At 43.5% G+C, this 24036-nt stretch overlaps 1 protein-coding gene across 3 annotated transcripts; it reads right to left on the reverse strand.

Annotated features, from left to right (window-relative positions):
* Positions 1-1953: 1953 nt before the first annotated feature.
* nr4a3 (nuclear receptor subfamily 4, group A, member 3) lies at positions 1954-24032 on the reverse strand. 3 transcript variants are annotated; one of them, XM_028579657.1, is made up of 8 exons: positions 23822-24032; positions 20568-20738; positions 15442-16274; positions 10503-10632; positions 9738-9901; positions 9427-9626; positions 5910-6088; positions 1954-3799 (listed from the first exon to the last, which is right to left on the reverse strand). In XM_028579657.1, exons 3-8 carry the CDS (start codon positions 16270-16272, stop codon positions 3537-3539), a joined length of 1767 nt encoding a protein of 588 aa, XP_028435458.1. In that variant the 5' UTR covers positions 16273-16274; positions 20568-20738; positions 23822-24032; the 3' UTR covers positions 1954-3536. The 3 variants fall into 3 exon arrangements, with proteins under 3 accessions (XP_028435458.1, XP_028435456.1, XP_028435457.1); XM_028579655.1 differs by lacking the exon at positions 23822-24032 and adding an exon at positions 21377-22220; XM_028579656.1 differs by lacking the exon at positions 23822-24032 and adding an exon at positions 19428-19509 and having other exon boundaries at positions 20568-20650.
* Between the last annotated feature and the right edge of the window lie 4 nt (positions 24033-24036).

A 24036-nucleotide genomic window follows, 5' to 3' on the forward strand; every position in this document is an offset into this window, starting at 1 on the left:
TGTGAGTGGGTCTATTGCATGTTTCCACTTCTTCGGCACCTTTTACCTTTGACATTTAGGCCAACCCCCCACACACTCTTCCCTCAGCGGATGCTCCATGCGAGGGGCCACAGTAAAATACACAGTCCCCAGCTATAGGGGATTTCCCCTGGTGCTGTATGTGTGTGTGTGTGTGTGTGTGTGTGTGTGTGTGTGTGTGTGTGTGTGTGTTTGTGTGTGTCTGTCTGTCCACTTCCAGGGGACTCCCAGAGTTGTAGTTAAGGGGGAAGAACAAAGCTTACAGTGAAAGTCTAAATAGCAAATCATCAAAAATGTTTGGGTTCATATCTGCGTATATGTGCATGCGTGTGTGTGTGTGTGTGTGTGTGTGTGTGTGTTAGGCCCAGGAGGACTCAGGTGCCACTCGTTTCAGTCTAATCCAGGAAGTTTGTCAGCAGGAGAGGAAGCCAGCAGGGAGCTCCGTTTACTTCTTACCTCCTGCATCTTACCGTTTTTAATGCAGGTGTGATCAGCACATCCTGATGGCTTGGTACACAAAGGCCTTTTTCACATCAGACATTTTGACTTGTCAAGGTATGAACAGGTGTTACTAATAACATTAAGAATGGCTTTGTTCTATTCAAATGTCCCAGTAAGCCATGCATCTGTGACAGTGAGCCAGCATGCACAATACCAGGACCCTGAAACTGAAGCAGCTAATTGGAACTCAGCCATCATGCATTTTATTAACCACACCTGTGCTTTTAATATGACATGTCAAAATATATTCCGTGAAAAAGATCACAACCTATGTTTTTGTAAACCTGCAGGTGTCTCTTCACATCTACACGTTTCTATCCTCAGTCTTAAAGTGGTCATTTTACATTTCTGAATAGATTAGGTGTGTGTGTGTGTGTGTGTGTGTGTGTGTGTGTGTGTGTGTGTGTGTGTGTGTGCATATGCGTGTGTGTGTGTGTGTGTGTGTGTGTGTGTGTGTGTGTGTGTGAATATGTTCTAATGGGACCTCTAATTAAGACTCTGGGGGTATTTGCTTTCTGTCAGCACAGATCGATTGGGCAGGAGACTGACAGCTGTGTTTGCGTGTGTGTGTGCGCACATGCAAGTTTGAGTGTGTTTTATGCTTCAAGCAGAGCTCTTAGCTTCGTGGTCATGTTATTTAACTTGTCACTCAAAGATGTTGATAGTACACACATGCACACATACACACTCACACCACTGCAAACATGGTGTGAATGGTCTTTTCCTTTACACACAGAAAAACAATGTTTAAATACACTTCCGGTATTATTTACCTCTAAAAGCATTTTGTGTTTTTCAGAAAGGGACAAATAATAAAAAAAATATTTTGTGTTGTGTGGTGTCATATCATAGATTTTATATGGAGCATGTTCAACACGGTGCACTCCACGCTGAACTTTACTCTGGTGCACTACTTTCTTTCCCTCTCTTTCACTACCACAGTTATTATCAATTACCTGGCTGTCTGAGAGAGAGAGAGAGAGAGAGAGCGTGTGTGTGTGTATGTGTGTGTGTTAGTACTCACGCTGTTGCAGGAGGGCGAGTGAGTGATAGCAGTGACAGTATAGGCGGCATGTGCTGTGAAATGTCACCGTGGCGATCGATGGTGTTTAACGAGGCTGGAGGCTGATCTGGACCTCATGCTAACTTGAAGCTGTCCTCGCTTCCCTCTTCCTCCCCCTTCTCACTCTCCTAATCCCCCTCTAGTCTCTGTGAGAGCCCAAGGGTCCCTCGGGAAGAGAGGCAAGGCCTTTTACCTGTCAAGAGGCTTTTGTGTCTGACCAGACAGACACACACATATTCTGATTAAAATCAGCTCAAATTTGTTGTTTTGTTTACTTTTAAAGAGTCTTGAATCACTGTAATGTTTAATTTTTTTTGTTGCAATATGAGTGAAAGCCATTTAGTAAAAAAAAAACACAGGACGCAGTTGGGCAGAATAATCAGAACTAGTTTATGATTTCAAAGTGCTGAACAGAAAATCCAGTGAACCAAAGAGAAAGAAAAAAATAACAGGAAACTCAAACCAAAGAGGGACATTAAAAAACAGCAACTTTTGTTTTCTTTTTTGTTTCTCTTCTTCAAAAAACAATGCACAACTCGTACCACAATATTTGAAAAAGCTAAAAACACTTCAAAATATTAGTTTTTGTATATATATATTTATATATATATTTATATCTATATAATTTGCTTTTTTCATATTTCAAACTGCTGCCGTGAGTGTGAGTGGGTGGTGGTGGCCCAGGGAGATCCCCATAGAGCCGCAGTCTGAGACACAAACACAGATCGAGGTGTTTTGACAGGCTATGGCAGCTTTTGACAGCTTATAACACACCATGCATATGATCCTGGCTTCTCTAAGCGTACACACAAAGACAGTATGCAACCATGTCCTCCACACTCTCACACGGCCTCCACAATAGAAACAAATAGAAAAGAACATGACTGCGGAATGTTTCACCCCTGGACATACAGCTATCTGTCGAGCACCCTCCGCTCCCCCGACTCCCAGGCGTCCTCCAGGGGAGCAGGTAGGGTGTGTGTCTGTGCTTCTGGCCCTTCTCAGGGTGTAAGTGCTTCAAAAGCCAATTTCTGTCAATGTTCATTCCTCCATACTCCTACTTAAGATTTAAAAATGAGTTAATAAAAAAAACAACATACTAGAGCAAGTTCAAGTCTAGGTGACTCAGTCATCAATCGTTAGTGCACAGTATCTCCTCTGCTTTCTAAAGCCAGGCGGAGACTGTCCCTCTTTCTTTCAGCTATACTGACTGTACAGGACAAATCTTTGTATTAAAATAGTTTAGAGTTTGAAATTAAACCGTTCCATCTCAGCCTCCTCCTTTTGTGGTGAGATAGCATTTAAGAAATTGCACTTGGAATCAAGAGCCCAACTCAACAGCCACTTCCATGTGTTCATGAAATATCTGTGTTTCTGCGTGTTTATGCTTACGCTGTCTGACCTCTGACATATCAGTACATTTCAGAATAAAAAAGGGCCCCCTTTCTTCTTTCAGCAGAAGGAACTAGAGTACACAGTGACTTGTGTTTCACTGGGACATCTTTAGCTTTGAAAACATTCTAACACAGTGACACAACCCTTCTCTCTTTACTAAAAAGAATTCCTCTGACTGAATGAGTCAGGCCAAAACACAGATAACACAGTACTCATAAACTGTCCTTATTTTTTTGCTGGATGAGCTGCCACCCAGACAGAGAGAGGACAGTAAAAAGTAATTTTTTGTCGTCCATCTCGTCATCCTCCCCATGAGAAAAACAGGAGGATCAAATAAAAACTGTTAAAGCATTTGAGTAATTGTCTTTTATACTGGTGAAAAGCGTTTAGCTGGTTGTCCGTTTGAGTGAAAGGCGCTCTTGATTGGTTGCCCTGTTGAAAAGCATTTGATTGGCTCTCTGCTCTGCATCAGTCAGTGGGGAGCAAGGCTCTCTCTGGATGTGTGTGCGTGCTCCTGGGGGGGGCTGAACAGGACATGACGTGTGCTGAGCCTGGGCCGTCAGTAGGGCAGAGTGTCCAGGAACCTGTCAATCAACGGAGGGGGCTGTACCAGATCCTCAAGCTTCAGGTAGAAGATTCGTTGAAGACCCTGGGTCCTCTGGGAACGGAGCTCTGCCCTCAAACCCAGAATACGATTCAGAGGGGGCGCAGCCTTGGATGAGGAGGAAGAAGGGCCGCAACCCAGGTGGTCTCTGAGACAACAAATCACTTTATTCTGCAGCTCCTCAACCCGCTTTGAGTCCTTCAGACCTGGGACTTGCTCTGTGGATAGACAGACAGAGACGTTAGGAAAATAATACATTAAACGGCAAAAATTACATCCATGGAAAAAACAAATGCACACACAGAACTCATTCAGCTGACAGAGCCTTTGCTACATCTTCTTTTATATTGAATTCCACCTCATTAGCCCGTATGGCTAATGTTCTTAAAAGGCCTTAACTTGTCTCACTCACTACAGATCAATACACAGTCTAACCTAATAAGCCCCTTGTACACACACACACACACACACACACACACACACACATTTTTATAAACATTTGCACACACACAGACACACAAATTGTCCCTGCAATTTAAGACATTGACAGAAACAAAAGTGCTCAACAATTAGCTGATTATTCGGCCCTGTGAGCAGCCAAATGAAATTAGAAACACATGCACACACACACTGCTGCCCATAGCAACTCCTGTGGCATCCGTACCAGGCTTAATGTGACGCTAACTCATTCTGCAGAGAACAGTGTCCAGCCCCCCACACACACACACACACACACACACACACACACACACACGCACACACACACACACACACACACACACACACACACACAGACGCATGCACGCACACAAGCAAGCACGCAAGCACACACGCAAGCATGCACGCATGCATACACACACACACACACAGACGCATGCACGCATACAAGCACGCATGCAAGCATGCACGAATGCATACACACACACACACACACACACACACACATACAGTATTATATATATATATATATATATATATATATATATATACAGGCACACACACAAGCCGTTCTGCAGGGAGGCTGTCACTAAGACCGGTCTCACTTTGAGGTATCTATTATCTGAAGCTTATTTATTGTTTGTTTATGTGACTCTTTTGTTTGTTCTGTGTTTGCTGCTACAGAGTCACTCCAGCCCTCCTTTCACTGCGGCTTTCAGACCTCTCACACACTCTCGTTCCCTCTCTCTCCGCTCTCCCTATCCCCTTTTTTCACTATGTGCGCGAGCTCCCAGGGAGGGATCGATGACTGCCTTTCTGCACAGGCCACTCTGAAGTGGTCGATCGCCTGGTGGCTCTGGTGGTTCTGTCGTGGCAGTGTGCTGTGTGCTTTGCCGAGGTGGCAGAGCGCCACTGAGAACAGCGCAGACGCCATTCCAGAGCTGTGCATTGCGGTGGGCTGGTCGATCAGGCACAGAGTTAAGTGCTCCCCCAGAGAGTGAGGATGGGGTTGGAGGGCTTAGTAAGAGGAAGAGGAGGTGGAGGAAGAAGAAGTGGAGGAAGAGGAGGAGGTGGCGGGGGCAGGGTGAGGTAAGGAAGCTGAGCGTAGGGGGGAGGGGTGTTTACCCATTACACACTTATATAGGCTACAGTTTCTGACTCTGACGTGAAGGTGTAAAAAATGAAATGTGAACACTTAATTGTAAAGGCGTCCTCTGTCACCTTGGGCTACATTTGTAATTGATTATATGTGACGCATTTCTTTTTTATTCTACTTTTTTTGGGGGCCATTTTAGGCCTTTAACGCACATGGGGCGCACGCCCAACCAGGTGAGCATTTCTAATGTACTTTACCGACCACTAAATTCTTGTCTCTTCTGTTTTGTCTCTGACGTGTGGTCGCAGAGAAAGCTGTGACTCTCCCTCCATTTTTCACACATGCTCACTGATTATAGGGCCAGGTGTGTGGCAGGTGCAGCAGGTGCTCCTGGGTATCAGGTTTGTGTTTCAGGAAGAGATGTGCGAGAACAAGCATGCACATGTGTGTCTTTTAGCGTATGTGTGACGTTAGTGGATGTATCCACCTGAACACTGCCACATTGAATCCCCCCACGGACAAAGCTCTGGACAAAGGAAAGAAGGTGTGTGTGTGTGTGTGTGTGTGTGTGTGTGTGTGTGTGTGTGTGTGTGTGTGTGTGTGTGTGGATTTGTGTGTATCTGAATATATTTACGCATGAGCAGCTTGTATGATTTGTTTGTGTATAGGGCAGAGGGCAGCGGACTGAAAACAGACTGCTATTTTTGCCAATTTCATATATACTGTATCTTTTTCTTTTCTTTTTCTCCTGATTTTGAGATCTGAAATCTGATATTACTTGCTTGGGTTTTTACCTGTGAGCAGTATAAGGGCGGCCAGACAGGCAAAGGCCGAGGTGTCCAGGTTTAGGCTCTGGAGGTGGGTGGAGAAGTCCCGGATGGAGTCTAGCCACTCCCCAAACCCACGAAGGCACTGGAACCTGTGCAGCACCAAGCCGTTGCAGAACACTAGTTTATCCTCTGACAGCATCGACCTGAGACACAGAGGGAAAAGGAGATGAAGACTCTGGTTAGGTCTCGCTTCTAATGAAACGCTGCGTTTTCCCTCATGTATTGTAAAAATGGCTTGTGATACTGGGGCAAGGAAACAGTTACAATAAAAACAATGAGAAAACCTGGCAGTGTGTGCCCTCACACACAAACGGCACACACATCAAACACAGGCATGTAGCTGATTAAGGTTGTGTTTTCCAAATTATAGCATTTTAAAACATTCCTGTGTTTCCTTTCGGCAGGGTGGGGTGAGGGGTTAGGGCAGAGGGCTGCTCTATGTGTGCGTGTATTTGCAGATAGGTAAACTGCTATGGCTTTAATGTGCACAGGCTGTGGTGTGCAGTGGAAACACAAAGCCTTAATGAGGAAATGAAAAGGCTTCTCAGATGTATTTAGCCATCAGTTACTCACGACACACAACATCCCACTCCTTTACCACCGAGGAGAGGGAAAGAGAACAAGCAGTGAAGGAGCGAGGGCTATGACGAGTGTTTATTACTGTCTAAAAGAAGAGTGTGGCTTTCTTCAGAGAGCTAGAAAAAGTGTTTAGGTGGAAGATCTCAAGAAGACAGGACAAGGGCAGAAAGTGTGTGCTTGAAAAACAGCTGACAGAAGAAAGAGAGAGAGGAGGGATGTAGTGAAAACAGGGGAAGCCTCAAATTACACCCCGCACAAACATTGGTTTAGTAGTTATGAGAGGAGGATGAAGTACTATTTATGTCTAATTATTCTTACTGCAGTTTAAAAGAGGTACTCCATCCACTATCAGCAGAACACATGCACACAGATGCTCTCGCACAGCACCAGCTGTCAATAATACAGAGCCAAAAATACCTTTCAACTATTATACAAACAAATACAAAAACGATCAGAACTAGCCATCTTGCTTCCTTTACTTCTGATACAGTTTTTTTATGCTAATGGTCGTAGTATTTTGATCCCTGAAACTCTGACATTTCCCTTAAATTCCCCCTTAATTGGCTTCAATATTTTATGTAAATTATAGTCTCAAAGTTATGGTGTATTCTCGATTGCTTTGGTGCAAATACTGTATATTGACCAAATTTCAATGTCTTCTTATCTTAGATTCATATATTTGATTCAGCTTTTCCATCACAAAATATGTGCATATTTGAAATTTCCAAAAAAAAATTGTGAACAATGCTTTTTGACACTATGCATTAAAAATGATGATCAGGACAATCAGGATGCAGAAATACAACTATGTAAAGCAATTACAACTAGAAGATTTCTAAAATGTCCAAAAGGCACAAATAAGTTGATTTAAAGAAAGTGTTTATTTTGTTCCACGAGTCAGGGGCACTAAAACTAAAAGCGTTTTTTCCAAGTTCAGACCGAGCTCATTGAACAAGTAAAAGCCAGCCAGCAGAGCAAGTCTGATAATGTCCCTCTGAATGACAATGTAGTTCTGGAAGGTAAGATGGCAGTTTTCCAACAAGGGCCTTATAGATAGAGAGATACTAGCGAGTCTCTGGTCTCTCTCTTGGAGTGAAGACCATCCAACCCTGTCATATAAAATAAAATGATGTGTACCATAGACATTACTGGTTATAAATCTCAAGGCGGAGTGATAGACCGAGTCTAGAGATTTAAGAGGATGCGTACGTGTAGATAAACTATGTTTCTACTAAAATAAATACTATTTGACCCCTGTCTAATAGTAGCACATAAGTACAACTACAGACAGGGGCGACCTAATAGCCAATCACCTGATTTGATTTCAGGCTGGACTGTTTGCTGCATGTCATTCCCCTATTTTCTTTCCCCACATTTCCTGTCTCTCGCCACTGTCAAATAAAGGCAAAAAATGGCCAAAACATATTCTTAAAAACACACACACACACACACACACACACACACACACACACACACACACACACACACACACACGCACACACAGCTAGATGTCTGCCACACATTCCACTCACTCCTGACTACACTGTCACCAGGGTAATCAACCAATAACCACAGAAACTGTTTGGTAACGGGGTGCTTACAGCAATGCCGGCCCAGAACAGCGGAGCAAATTTACTCTACACACACTGAGCACACACACATACACACACACACACACACTCACGCAAGCATACAGACATACGCTTGAGCAGGGGTCCACAAGGCATCCGAGTTCAGCACTGGGTCATTGCAGGGCTACGTCAACAATGAGATGGGAGCGTGGACTGCATCCTTTGCTCTCACGGAAGACGGACAAAGTAAGACAGTGCTGTGTTTGTGTGTGTTTTCCTCTGTTCCGTGGGAGTTTGGCTGGTGGGAAGATGAACAGTGTCTGTGAGCATGTGTGTTTGATAGAGGCCCCTATTAGTCCACCGTTTAGCGTGAGTCAGAGTCCCAGCCTGATCCCCCTCCTGCTGGGACTGTGATGCCACCAGCCATCCTCTACCCACCCTGCACCTGGACTTACACTGGGAGGAGGAGAGAAAGTTGGGATTCTACATCATCAGTGTGCGTGAGTGTGTGTGAGTAAGTGTGCTTGTGTGTGTGACTGTGTTTTCTGCCCTAGACGACAGCGCAGACAAAGGGATGAGCTTGTAGTCCAACCCCCGTCGTCCCCATAAATTTAACCAGCCACATGCCTTACTAGAGCAGAACGGTAACCCAGGGCAATTCTGAGGCAAAGATGGGCAAGGGCAGTCATAATGGCACCACAGGTATCAACGGGCGACACAAGCTCTCTCTCTCTTACACACACACACACACTGGACGCATCAGGTAAATTAAGTCGATTCCCATTTTTTTTCCAGTCAGCTGAATTGAATATGTATTTCCTTCCATAACAGCCCCTTTCAGTTTCTCAGCTGACTAGCTTTTAGAGGGAATTGATCCTGTCAGTTCACAGTCCACAATGTTAGCACAGTTTTAGCCCGCAGAACACACACAGAGCTCTCTGTGCGTCAGATATCAGACGAGCAGAGCGGAACTCTGTGGGTGTAGCTGCTGTCATAGCTACAGACTCCATTCGTAATTTGGTTCATATGGCGATTACTCAGCTCCACTCCTCCTACTGTGGAGATACACCGACACAGCAGCACACAGCTTTAGCCAGTACTGTTACAGTACACACTGTTCTGTAATGGTAAAGGATACTAACTGGCTGTTGTTCCGGTGCCAAAAGAAGTAAAGTTTCTGATAAAGTTGTAGTGTGTATTTGAAATCTTGTGGAGGAAGTTTTAGATGCACGTATGAATGGATACTTGTGTACAATTTAAAAAAGTGAATTTAGATGTGCTAAAGTTTTCTTCCATCTGCTTTTTGTTCTGGCACCAAAACAGACTCTTACCTGTGAGCCAATCGCAGGACAAACAGCTCCAGAAAGGCAGAGTCTATGAGTAGGTTCTGATCTTCACGTGGAAGCTCAGAGAACCCGGGCAGCCGGTCAGCCCAGCATCGCGTGGTCTCCATCGAGATGGTGAGCAGCCTGTAGAAGAGCTGTATGTGCTCCGCATCTGAGGAGGAGGAGGGAGGGTCTGCAGCACTGAACTGTGGAGAGGGACAGAGATAAACGATTGAGAAAACTTCTAAACAAGCCATATTTCTCACTGAACGCATGTATTTCTTTGACAAAAATGAAAAAAGGGGTGTTGGGGCTACCTGGCTGTAGTCGAGGTCACGGGGCGTGCAGTGGGAATAAGCCCTGAGCAGAGCGGAGAGCAAGCTGAGGGGTGGAGAAGGAGGAGACGCTTCTGTCTGCAGGGGGCTCTTTGGTTTGGAAGGCAGACGGCCTCGGCGCCCCTTCAAGCTATCAGTACGTACCACTGTGAACCAGAGAAAGAGAGGAGACAATAGGCAATAATGAAGAGGTTGTTCAGTTAAATCTGGTAATATGTATGCAGCATAACTTCTATTCTCTAACGGATAGGCTTGTTAGCAGTATTGCATTGCGGCCGAATCATGACTAAGGCTTTTCCAAAGGAGCTCTCCAACCTTCCCAAAATTCCTACACAGGTGGCCACTAGCCAGCAGATGGCAGTGGAGCTGTTCTATGGGCTGCACACGTGTTAACGGGATAGAAATGCAGCAACAGTCTGTCAGCCAGTGTGAGAAAGTTTAAGCAGGATGTTTACCTTTGTGTCTCTTTCAGGTCTTTAAAATCATCCGGATTCAGGGTTTAAAAGGTGACAGGTAGGCTACTAATTGGTATACTAATGTATTTTCTACTTTGTTCCTCCACCAGAGAGAGGACAGGTACTGCTCCAAGGATGAGTGTGATGCTGCCACAGGCCATGTCATTACCGGCCTATTAAACCCCGATTGCAGAGACAAACTTTATCATCATGGACTGGAGGTCATGCACTATCCGTGTGTGCTTGCCTGTCTGTGGGGGTATTAGGTGTGTGGTCACTTCGTTTCTCTTACCTTCCTTCACCATGCCGACACTCAGACACTTCTGAAAACGGCAGTACTGGCAGCGGTTGCGTCTCCTCTTGTCCACAGGACAGTTCTTACTGGCCAGGCACACATACTTGGCGTTTTTCTGCACGGTGCGCTGGGGAGAGAAGGAAAAGGCATTCCGATAATCAGCCTCCAAACACAATCAGCCACCTAATATTTGATTTGTTTAATTCAATTTCTGTTTTTTCCCCCTTCCCTATCAAAGAATGAAAGCAGAAGCTCGCAGGTCAGATTTTAATTACGCGCTGAAAGGCGGCGTTGACATCAGTATAATTAGATAAAATTAATTTTCCAACAAGCCTCGCCTGCAGGAGGGACAATTTTATTAGCGCCGGAGCTGACAATGGGGACCGAGCGCGTGGCGTGCCGAGGCGGGTCCCGCGAGACAGGGGGACAGCGGCCGTAGGAGCTGCGTGATCAGATTGTTTGTGAAGATCGCGGGTCGGCTCGTGGCACCTCCGGGGCCTCGCTCATCGCGCCTCTCTCAATGGGCCCCGCGGGAGCTGTTTTCTCCTAGGCTGGCTCGCGCGATTATTACTGACCTTATTAAAATGAAATCAGAAACGGGTCACGTGGGGGCCGGGTGCGCTCCCCGCGTGGATGAAAGACAATAATAACAGAGATGGTATTGCATGCCTGTCCGCTCCCGTGCGCGCAGCCGCGCACACCAAAGGGCCAATCCCGTGCGCTTGGGGCTGAAGTTGTGTAAAAAGACAGTCAACTGCTCTCAATGTGTGATAACCCAATAAAAACTTCCCTGAGCAGAATTAGAGGCATTTTCACAGTTAGACACTGTCTACAGCTTCTTCATTTATTATAGTAGCCTACAGTGTGAGAACGCATGAGAAGCATATTTAAAGTATGTCATTAATCTTTATATAAACAAACCACAGATCTATACTATCAATTCTTGTGTAACTCTGTGGCACCTGAGGCCTCCTGGGGCATGTTGCCAATCAAAACTCTTGGGTAGACCTTTGCCTGAGGTGCACAGATTATGTTACAACGAAACGATGACATTGGCCAAAAAAAGCTTACAATTACACTATAGTTGCTGTCATTTGTAAAGTGGTTATATTAGTACTCTGTCATGCTGTAACTCCAGTAGTCCACTCGGGCAAGACAGCACCAGACAAACTGTAAATTAAACGGAACACACGGAAAGTGTCGCAGCTTCTCCTATTCTTTAACGCCTCTAAAACACATCAAAACAAATAAATCCAATTAGGAACCCCTCGCGCCACACATGCCCGTGCCCCCCGGAGACCAATAACACACCAATTATTCCATATGCTTCGGCGCGAGTGCGGAACTGGCGCGTAATGGGCGCCAGCGCCGGATGAGAGCCGTTGCCATGGCACCGCAGATCGCTCTGAATGTCTCCCTCTTATCCCTTCAATGGTCAGTGACCCGTGCGCGCGGGGATAAGTTAGTTATGGTCATTAATGTGATTAAGGGAAAATAGCATTCGTTTAGTGGGAGTCCAAACTAAACATAAAGCTACATGACAGGCTGGATGACTCACAAAGCCTTAACATTTATTTACACATTCACATGCACCAGGGTCAACACAAACCTGAAATACATTTTTTTCTTTTACAAATTAAACATGCTTGTGTTCTGTCAACTTTTTGAGTGTAATAATACTTTGAGGTTTGGATTTTAAGGGTAACCTTGATTCGTTTTTCTTCAAAGTCATCTTTTGCAATAAGTTTGTTTTCTTTTATCTTTTTTTGTTTCTGGAGCACATTGTGGGTTCAGGTGAAAGTGATGTAAGCTAAGTTGACCCTGGTGGCTGGTTGAGGGGGCGGTTCTTCCCCTCACTGACCTCAGGGCCTAATTTATGAGATAGCTGGTTCCAATAAAAGCCTGAGTTTGAAATGATCAATTAAGGTTCTGATAAATTAAGCTCTCATGAGCTGGCCTGTCTCCTGTTTCTCTCTACTGCTGTGTGTGTGTGTGTGTGTGTGTGTGTGTGTGTGTGTGGTTGGGGCTCTTGTGACTTTGTTGCTTTCTAATAAGCAGCGTGGGGCATGACTGGCGTCTCTGCAGAGACACTACATATCAGAGCTAATACTCTGTAACTAATCTGTAACTAACTCTTTGATAGTCAGATCAAATGATCTCAATATGGCTAGTAAATGTGTACATCCTTCTCGTACCTATTTAGGCAAGCCTACAGTGTGTGTGTGTGTGTGTGTGTGTGTGTGTGAGTGTGTAAGAGCGTGGAGTATAATTTGTTCCAGTTAAATTCATCTCATCTCTCTTGTAATACCCTGATATTAGTGGCTGAATTTCACTATGATGACATTTAAAATTTGCTCGGCATCAGGAACTGAAATTTTGAGGTGGCAGTAATGTTTGTGTAGGCAAGGACTTAATTCAAGTGAAAAGACGTTCAGTTAGACGTTGACAGTCAGAGTTGAGGATTTATATGAAAGCACATTCTCAAACGCACACACGCTGACAGAAGCTCACATGCTGTAGGTGTTGTGATAGAGGTGTTCAGAAGCAGATTCTTGATATGTAACATGTGCTAATAGCCTTGGCTTAAATTAAAAGCTTTTGGGGACTTTTTTCCGCCTTCTCCTCCCTCTTTCTCCTCTATCCCCTCCTCTCCTCTGCTTCTTAATCAGAGGAAATCTCTCTTGCTGTCTGTAGAGGAAGGGTAGTTTGTAGTGAAATAAACTATGTGTAGGTATCTCTGAGCTGATTTTATTGTTTTCTTTATGGAAAAAAAACTTGACTTAAGTTTTATAACTTGAGTCAAAGCTAAGCCATGCACCTACACATAGATATGTCTGTTTATCTGGTTACATTTCCTGAATGAATGAAATGTTCAACTTATATGTATTATATGTGCATTTAAGTGATAAAGTTATATGCACATTACCATCTTGATTTCCAGTCTTCTTTTACCACTAGAGTGCCACCCTCCCAATCTTTTAATGACTTGCATGCTGTGCAAGCACTGAAAAATGGTGTGCAATGAGCTGAGCTAACCGTGTATTTTGACTAATAAAAGCACAGCCAAAGTAATTCACTGGTTATGACAGTAGGTGCATAAAACAGGTCACTTTTTAATGTCAGTCTTTTGTTTCTAGCATAATGTATACTAACAGCTGAGATGCAAATTTAATTTTTTTTTTAAATCTAATTTTGAATAGGTTCACTAAATTAATGGAATCCACTGAATGGACTACATTATTCTGCCAAAAATAATAAACACAGGAAAAGAACAAAATATTGGTTCCAGAGCTAAAATTCATTTGCAGTGAAAATGTGCCTCAAATTGGACTAATGAAATAACAACAATTTACAGCAAGCCTCTATGGTTTAATGTGTAATAACTATTCAGGGATAATTAAATATAATCAGGAAAATATTATTTGGAGGGACAATAAAACCATCAAGATAATGGAGGCGATGTGCCTGATAATATGAATATGAAAGGTGTGTGAAAGGCATGCTTCAGTGTCTGCTGTTGCATCCTGGATTCTGGGTGAAAAAGACTGAAAAACATGTACATTCTCCTGTACGAAATGAACATGTGGTTGTGTGCATATGTTGTGTGTGCATGGTTGGTTGCATTTGCATGTGTGTGTAAAGGAAACATAGTGAGGTTTGACAGTCTTGTGTGGCTGCTGAGCGCTGCAGCAAGAAGACAGCCCGCGGCCTGCTGCCACCAGACGCTGCTCTCATTAATTACTAAATAAAAACAAATTGTGAAACTAATTGAAAAGAAGGATAATTCATTTCCACCTACCAGAGGCATTATTCAATTACCTCTGTGTTTGCACACTCCTTCTTGCTGTCTCTTAATTTCACTCTCTTGTCTCATGCAACCAATAGAATGCTTAACAAGCGTGCCGGAAAATGTTAAAATGCAAAAACTGTGCAAAGAAATTACTTCATTGTTGCTGAGTGTGAGTATACTGTTATTTGAATGAATGAGGTAATGTACCACATGCATGTGTCGGAGAAAGTTTGTTGTTATGTCTATTGTGTTTTATGACGTGCACAAGGAAAAAGAAAAAATCTGTCTGACTAAAAACTGTCTCTTGGTGATGTTAAACTATGAATTGTGTGTATGAGCACGTGCGGTAACATGGGAAGTGAGACAGAGAGTTGAGTAGTGTTAGATTGAATCATTTGAAGGACCACATCTCAAACTGACTCATATCATCCTCAGTATTATGTCAGTGAATTTAATTTAGTGGCCACTGATTCTCTTTAAACAATCTGAAAAGAAACGTTGCTTTCAAGGAGAATTCCTTTTCCACTGGACTCTTACCACACTTTATTTCTGAGAGGCTGAGCATCAAGCGTGAACAGCAATTTTCCCTGTTTGTCTGAGTGAGAGCGTGTGTTTTTATCATCCTGAGTTCTCATGTTACACAAGCAATCACACAAACGCACGCATACCATACATACACACAAGTTGCCCACTTGGTTGCTGGGAGAGACGACCCCTGTGGGTGTGTTGTGCTTTCACGATGACTCTCAAGAAGATTTAGAGAGCGCAGAGACGGGTGCAGAGTGGGAGCGAGGCAAGTAAGTAAGTAAATAGTTTCAAAACAAATACGTCAGTCAGTTTGCAGCTACTTCACAGATACTTTGTGATATTTAAGGGGGAATGTCAGTGTCATATGAATGTGAGTGTGTGCATTTGGTTGTGTGTCTGTTGGTGGGACAAGAGGAGTGGGTACGTTAAAATACTTATAGGAATATAAAGAAGAAACATACATAAGTAGAGTTCCTCCATAAATGGATAGAGGCATCGTGGCAGTTTTAAGCTTTGATGATGGTTTAAGAGTAAAACTGAAAGCTTGAAACTGCAACAAGGCATCTTTTGTTTTGGAGTAATACTCGTACATGACTTATTTGCTTTGAGGGTTTTTACCTTGAAGAAGCCCTTGCAGCCCTCACAAGTGCGTACGCCATAGTGCTGGCAGGCCGCATTGTCCCCACACACCGCACAGGTGCCCTCTCCTTGGGGGCCACGTGGGGGAGGCGATGGCAGGCTGTCTCCTAGTAGGGGGCCGCAGGGCCCAAGAGCCAGGGAGCGGAAGGCGAGGCTGCTGCCTCCGGCCCCACGGTGCAGCTGGTACATGGGCTGCTCCAGGGGTGGACAGTGAGGATGGGAGACCGAGGATGAGGAGGAGGAGGAAGAGGAGGAGGTGCGAATCAGTCCTCCACCCAGACTCTCGTAACCGCTGATGCTGCCGCCACTGTGGGGCGGCGAGTGCTGGTAGAAGTGCGAAAACCGGGGCGACTTAAGGGGGCCCGTCTCCAGGCTGGAGCCCAAAGAGTGGGGATGTGACGGAGGGGCCAGGGGGTGCTCGTCCCACAGGAAGGAGGTGCCAGGTTGGGGCGGCAGGGATGGGGTGGTGGGGGTGGAGGGGGGAGACTGTTTAAAGTACATGGTGGAAGAGGCCATGGCCTCCAGTGGCGTAGCAGTCGGGTAGCTCTCCTCCTCCTTTTTGATATGCCTGTGTGTAGGCATCTGGTAGAGGCAGGAGGACTTGGGCTCGTAGCTCCCCTCCACAAAGACGTTGAAGCTGGGGAGGGAGGTGGTGGCGGCGGCAGAGATTTCACCACCACCCAGGTCCAGCTTGGTGTAGTCAGGGGTCATGAGGTCAGAGCTATAGCTGTCGCCCTGGTAACCGAAGGACTGGCCAGAGTAGGCTGAGCCTGGAGGGGCGGGCCCGTACTGAGCCTGCACACACGGCATGTCTGCCAGAGACACAGAGCACACACATAGGTCAGAGCTGCGTGGCATATCAGACCACGTGTATTTAAAAACATTTTTTATTCAAAAAGCATTTTAATGCTGTTAGTAGAGTATAGCTGTATGGCAACAATCATTAGTCAGTAAGGAAATTACATATTAGTTAACCACTGATTTAAAAAATAAAAGCAGGACTTCAAGAAGAAGGAGATTGCCCACAGAAGCACAGTACAGGAACAACCCTTCAGTAAATCAGGATGAAGACAGACTCTGCTGGAGGCACATGCACACAATGGTAGTGCTAAACAGGGTCAACAATTAAACAGTACATGACTAAAAAATTCTGCACAGCTCTATTGGAACAGGCCGTTTTCTCAGCTCTTGAGGTGTCAGAAATTTCGCAATGTTCTCAAAGTTTTCTGAATGCACCTTTGAAGGAATATGAAAATCTTTCCATTTACTCAATTTCCTGCTTTAACACTTCTTGCACTTCACCGAATAAGTAGAAACATTTGGAGCATGCACACACAACCCCAGACATGGCTGATTCTCCCACTGTTAGCTCAGTTAGAGAAGCTGCAGTTCATCAGTGCGCAAATCTAAGGCAAAGCAGTCAAAGCAAAGATCCGACCCACTCTCTATAGACTGATATGCTGAAGTATCTTTGACCAGGGTGTGTGTGTGTGTGTAGGGTTTGTGTTGCATGTGTGTGTGGGTGGCTGTACTCTGGTTAGTCAGATGGCAAAGCAGATGAGATAACATTAAATAATAATGGAACCCCATGGTGGTGCTGGATGCTTACTGCACAACACACACACACACACACACACACACACACACACACACACACACACACACACAGAGACAAATATGTTTCCTCTAACTGCTGTAGACGCCAGTCGGTATGTCTTGAGTTTTTCCCCTTGATTTAATTCTGCCACAGCAGCAGGCCACTACCTCATCATCTATGTGTGTGTAGCCTACTATACGGTGATGTCTTATCAAACCCCTTACGTAATCACTCCACCTGCGTTTGCGTGCGTGCCTCTGAGCGTGCACGTGTGTGTGCATGATGAGTGTGTGCGGACTAATCAGTCATGAGTGTCAGCGCAGCCAGGGTTTTTTGGTGTTTGCTCGTCGCTCGTCGAGCAGGGAACTGTCAACACAGTGCTGCTCCCATTGACGCCTAGCATGCGCGCGCTCTGCCGTAATCGCGCGTCATGTTTGTCTAGTCAAATACGGGACATATCGGGACCTGCTGTTGGCAAAGCCCTCACAAATACCACCATCCAAACGGACGCAATCAGGCTCGGTCAGGGAATTAGTCTACAGACTAGTATTTGCTGTTGTGATAACAATAAAAAGCGGCTCCATTCTTTTTTTAACAAGATAAAAGTCCTGCAACTTCTTCTTCTTCTTCTTCTTCTTCTTCTTCTTCTTCTACAGGCTAATAATTATTTTGAAAATAGCCTACAACTTTTAGTTTGCGGTCATGCCTAATAGCCTACACTAATGTCACTCATGGCGGAAGCAGACTGAGTGACATTAATTTGAGCTCTTCTAAGACAATTAAATTATATCTGAGGGGCAGAATGTGTTTTGGCTGTGGGGGCTCAAAAAACAAAAGGATGACTCAAAGCGTTAATTAAAGAAAAAAAAACAATATGAGGGACGCTCATCTTTATTTATTTATTCGTTTATTTATTCATTCGTTCGTGTTAGAGACAAAAGGTCAAAAGAGAGCTGACCCCTCAGACTTGACCTGGTGAGAAAAAAAGACAGCATAAAGCCTAAAAATCCTACAATTCATTTAAACCACAATTTTCTTTGGTAAAATTAAAGTTTGACTATAGATTATTGTCCTCAAAATTAACTATTAAGTACACCAGACATAGTATGCAAACCTACGGTATGTCTTAATGGTAATATTAAGATGCACGATTTTTTTTTTCAATTGAGGATATGAGTCAAGCTCTAGGCCTACGTGTGCTTGACGTCATCATGTTTTTTTTTTTTTCTTTTACTAGTGACCAGCTCTTTAACCCACGTGGAAAAACACACATGCAGCATTATGGACGTCATGGGGCCTTTCTGGGCTATACCTGAAGTACTTTTGCAACTGATTAGAGGCATCAGAAAAAGGAGAGACTGTGAGCGGAGGAGCTACAGTGGTGAACTTTGTGGCTCTCTGTGTTGTGTCAGTAGGTCAATCCTCAGATCAGTGTTGGGTGTTGGGTGTTTGTGTTTGTGTTAGTGTGTGTGTGTGTGTGTGTGTGTGTATGTGTGTGTGTGCATGTGTTATTGCATCTGCAATATACAATATTTTATCAGCAGCTATATGCACACATATACTTTTAAATACAAAAGGTTTTCAGTTGATATGCCTGAGAAGAGATGAAAGACAAAAAGAGAGAGGCTGAGAAATATTGTAAAACAAATAGAGTCTACTTGGCAGCTGAAAGTTACTTCAAACTGTATGGATTGTGATGTTTGTTTGTCTGTGTGTGTGTGTGTGTGTGTGTGTGTGTGTGTGTGTGGGGGTGTGTGTGTGTGAGGTGAGGAAAGACGCTTATGATAAGTTGTTTTTTCATACACACATAAAGGCACGACCACATGTTTTCATCACCTATGATGTTCAAGATGTCAACACAAGCCTGTATACGCTCATTACCCCAATAACATGCACCCTTATCCTAAAAGGAACCTGTAAAACTGCTTGTGTCTGCAAAACGTGTCATCCTCTTTGGTGGTTCACATTTGATGGTGTGCCTAGCTTTCACAGTAACACACACACACACACACACACACACACACACACACACACGCACACACACACACACACACACACACACACACACACACACACACACACACACACATGCTTACAAGCGTGCACCCTCTCACACACACTCACCAATACAAATAGAATTGTATATGTTGAGTGTATTTTTATGCCACGGAAGCAAACCTAGGAAACCTTCTACGTTCCAACACCACATATTGTCTTTATTACACATGCAAGCAGGTGTGTGTGTGTGTGTGTGTGTGTGTGTGTGTGTGTGTGTGTGTGTGTGTATGCAAGCAAGAGGACAGACATCCCAAGCAGAGTCAGACACAGGTGGTGCAGCATAGTGAGGTGAAGGGAAATAGTCTCTAACCTCGAGGTGTGCATTTCAACTGGACAAACTGCAGCTGTTCCAATAACTGAGTGCGTTTGTTCATTGTCAGAATGCCATAGATCTAACAAATAAAAACATGAAGTTTCAGACATAAATACAAAAACACAGGAATTTTTTTTGTATGTGAATTATGAGATAAATTGTTTGAATTCAGTGGCCTCACACATTAAGTAAAGTGATTTTCACACACACACACACACACACACACACACACACACACACACACACACACACACACACACACACACACACACACACACACGAAGCAAAGAGACACCACTGCACCACTGACTATAGTCTATGTTAAATATATATATTTAAGCCTTTTATTTGAAGGTTTTAGTATCTGTTTAATTTACATTACAGGACAACAATTACATTATGTTGAAATTGAATGTTCATTTGACAGGTTCAGGAAAAAGTAAAAAATAAAACATATATAACTAAAACAATACAAAAATATAACCTTAATTTGCCCTGTTTTAGTCATAACCGCTTTTGAAGACATTGTTGAGTCATTAGGAGTATCGATGTCTATGACCTTATGTGATTCACCCACAGCTTCTGGATTTAGGTGTGCCTGGTCTCAGAAGTCTTTTATTTTTGCCAGTTCGTCTAATGATTGAAATGTCAACTCAGTCCGCACTTGCCAGCCGACACACAAACACTCACATAGCCTACACACGGACACACGAACTGAAACTCTCGCGCACAAAGAAAAGATCTATGATTTGCTGTTGAATTTTAATAACAGTATACAGAAGCTCAAATATATTCTAGGCTATTATCTAAGTTCAATTCTGATTTAACCTCTAAGTTGACAATAGGGGGCTGTTGGGCTTTTTTCTTCCTACAACAAAACATATCCAGACACCAATCACACCACAATAGGTACACAAAAACAGACCTGAGCCACAACAGTCGCCCTTACAAAGCATCATATGAGAAAAGAGATTACTGTAAGTAGCCTAATTAAAGTAAATAAATAAATAAATAAATAAATAAATAAATAAATAAAGATAAAAAGAAAGAAAGAAAGAAAGAAAGAAAGAAAGAAAGAAAAAGAAAGAGAAAGTAAAAGAACTGATGAAATTAAAACGGAAGGGCTGGGGTCCGTACCTGGTGAAAGAGCTTCGCGCTGAATGGTGCTGAGTGTCCGGGATTGAGGGGTGGCGTGGCTGCGACCGGGACAGGGCTCCTGGAGCGAGGAGGGCTCGGCGGGCGTCGTAAAGGAAGTGTCCGATTGCCGGGGCTCCGAGCTCGGCTGGGCGCGCTCTTCCGAACCTGTGTCTGGAGGAGAGATGTCTTGGTTACAGCCAGTGATGTGGCGGCAGGCTGAATAACCGTCATCTCCACTCAGCGATGATCATAAGCAATATAACAACTCAATCACACTTAGAGGGAAGCATAAATGCAGTTTTACCATTTTTTCCCGATAAGCACTGCCTTCCTAAACTTCATTTAGCACATTCTTGGAGGTTGGATTGAACAACATTCCTACCACCTCAAAACATTTGAACCCAGAGAAATGTTGGTACATTTTAAATCGATAAGCAACAATTGATTTTACGCTAAAAAGAGATAATTATTTGCGAAAAATCTAATGTGACAGATAAAGTCAGCAAATCGGATGAAAAGAAGCAGAAAGATGTAAATCCATTGGAAGACAACGTAAAAGGCAGATTTATACATTAAAATAAAACATAGACCAAATTTTGGCATTAAATATGACACTGAATCCATGCTACAAAGGGAATATTATGAACCACAACTGAGAACTTTTAGCTCATTTCAAGACTAACACTTATGTGGGCGACAACTTTCATTCTAACAAGCTGTGCGACGTTATTATTATAATTTAGATTTTGCGTTAGAAAAGACAAATTCAACCAGGCTAAAAACTATAAACAACTTCTACAAATACAGACCTACAGAAGTGACAACTTTTATAAAAGCAGTCTGTGCCAGTGCCTCCAGGCCATCGCTTTTCTTGCCTCTGATCACCGCCGTATTCGTATGCTCAGGGTTCATTCAGAGATAGAGAGAGAGAGAGAGAGAGATCTAGACATGTGAGAGTCGGACCTGAAACCAAACCAGCGGACCCTTGTGCGCCGTGCGCCAACTCACTGCAGCAGAGCGCACCATGGCCGCTAGATTTCAAGGGCCAGAGCGCCCCCTTTCTGTCAAACACACACTATCTCTTATATAGCCTACACACGCTATATCTCAATGCCAGACACAGACCTTTTGGGATACGGTTAGGTCGAAAGACCACTCGATCTCAATACTGTCTGTTGACAAGCCACAGCCCCCATAACCGACTCTCAGGGCTACAGGTACCTGCAGCCTACTGTCATCTCTTATATTTGTGTCAACAGATCAAACTCGTCCACTTGGTGATAGAGCAGCACTTTTCTCCAACCTCTTGTTCTCCAATTCTGTTGAATTCTGAGATGAAACAGAAGCCTCTGTGAACTCTTTTGATGGCTCCATAGTCAGGATACGGCTTTTATACAATGCAATGCCCCACAGAGCCTTTACATATGTTGAAATAAAGAGGGGGGAAAAGACAAATCAAACAAGTCAGGCTGTAGGCCTAACACTTATTTGATTAGGGTTGATTTGGAACAGTTAAGTCATTATTCAATTCTGTGTGGAACCATTTGAGTGCAGAAATAAACATTTACGCCTATTTGGTTATGGCAGCAGTAGAAATAAGAATTGATACAAGCCAAAATAACTTCATTATTTCATAAGCTTATGAAATTAAAAGCGTAAATGTGCGTAAATGTGCTTTTATCACAACTGAAAGAGTGAAAATAGTACCATATTCACTAAAAAAAAAGAAAAAAATCATATAGATATATATCTATATATATAATATATATATATATATATATATATATATATATATATATATATATATATATATATATATATATATATATATATATATATATCCTATGTTTCTGCAAAGTGAGACATTGATTCTGTTTTTTTTCTTTCTAAATAAGCAAACAGATCTCCTCTCGTTTTCTTCTCAGGCCGAGCCGGTCGATGGGGCTCTGGCCCTGCGCGCACCGGTAACCAAGAGAACGACATAAGAGCTGCAAAGCACGCGCCCCGGAGCGCCGGTAGCCCCCGGTAGCCCCTCGCACCAATAACCCCGGACAGCGCAAAGCTTCCAGCAAACAGAGACAGAGAAAAGAGAGGACATAAAGGAGAGACTAGAGAAATATGTGAGTACTGTAAATCAGCTCTGAGAGGGAGACTGTCAGAAGTTCCTGCGTGCGCGGTTGAGTGCGTGCGTAAACCTGAGTGTGTGAAAGAAAAGAAAGGTAAAAAAAGAAAGTTACTCAAGAACTCAGCAGTGGTAGTTTCTTATCACACATAACACGGATAGCCTAGAGCTTTGGCAGCTTCTATATAATTCAGTGTCTGTGTTGCCATCAGATGTTTCTAGGAAATAGTCTACTTCACAGAGGGCTTCAGAAATTCCATATGGCATTATGGTGAACGGCTAAGGATGTTTTTCCTGCGATCAACTGGAGGAGAGACCGTGTGCTCACAGAGACAGTAGACAGTGAGACAGCTGACATTTGCGATTGGCCACCAGGCAACAGCTCAGACTATATGGCTTTTTGGAAAACATCAATCACTTTTATGTGGAGCTTTAATCCTAAAAAGCAAACCAGGGTTAAGAAGCATAATGCTGTATGGCTTCATTTGTGTAACAATATAGCCATGTAGTAGCCTACTCATGGCATATCAGTGACAATGTATAAACAACAAACACACCCAATATCCCACAACACACCATGTAAATTACTCATTGACAGCACAACCCCCCAGAACATCCAACATGAGGGGAAAAAAAATAACAACAACACAAATGGAATGAAATCAAAGAGCTTTAACTCTCCTCTCTCTCAGCTCCTGCCTGAATGTAGGTTAGACTACTCTCCACTCAGACCATTAGTGTGTCTGACTCCACTATTCATTGTGAGTGAGAGGCATCTCATTTCCATGACAACCAGAAAGCATATGATACCTTCCCAGCGCAAATTAAATTCAAATTCATCTTAATTTTGCTCTTTGGAGACACCACGCAGGGACAGATGATATGAACAGCGTATTGGACTTTGACATATCAACAGGTTAGACGCACAAAGTTGGGCAGATCAGACACAGATGATGATATTAGAGTAGGTTATAGATTCAACATGACATTGGCCTATGTATGATTTAAGTAATATAAACATACATACACATGTGTATACATTAATAACCTAGGTTTTGAGTCTGGCAATCTAACAAGTAGCTTTCGCGCTAGGCGGCAGAATATCAGAGTCATTCATTCACAATTTACTTACTGGTTTGCTGTAGCGGTTCCGTCTTTACATGAGGTAATAACCTCGAATGAAATATCCCATTTCCGTCCAGAATAATTACCAAGAGTCGAAGTCTATGTAGCCTATAAAAACCTCTCAGTAATATTGCAGGGGAACCGGGTTCATCGGCGACAAAAGAGCTTCTTCTTCTTACTTTTTCTAAAGTAGGCAACAAAAAGTAGGAAAAAAATGAAACA

This window comes from Perca flavescens, chromosome 6 (assembly GCF_004354835.1).
Source record: "Perca flavescens isolate YP-PL-M2 chromosome 6, PFLA_1.0, whole genome shotgun sequence".
Classification (NCBI taxonomy): domain Eukaryota; kingdom Metazoa; phylum Chordata; class Actinopteri; order Perciformes; family Percidae; genus Perca; species Perca flavescens.

What these genes read in the sequence shown, in the direction of transcription:
- nr4a3 (XM_028579655.1), bottom strand. Translation starts at nt 21,479, where the DNA reads ATGAACCCTGAGCATACGAATACGGCGGTGATCAGAGGCAAGAAAAGC. An exon ending in GCGCGAAGCTCTTTCACCAG is followed by an intron (nt 16,275 to 20,567) that starts GTACGGACCCCA and finishes TGTCTCTGGCAG; the next exon opens with ACATGCCGTGTGTGCAGGCT. An exon ending in CGCCCTTATACTGCTCACAG is followed by an intron (nt 3,800 to 5,909) that starts GTAAAAACCCAA and finishes GTCTATCCACAG; the next exon opens with AGCAAGTCCCAGGTCTGAAG.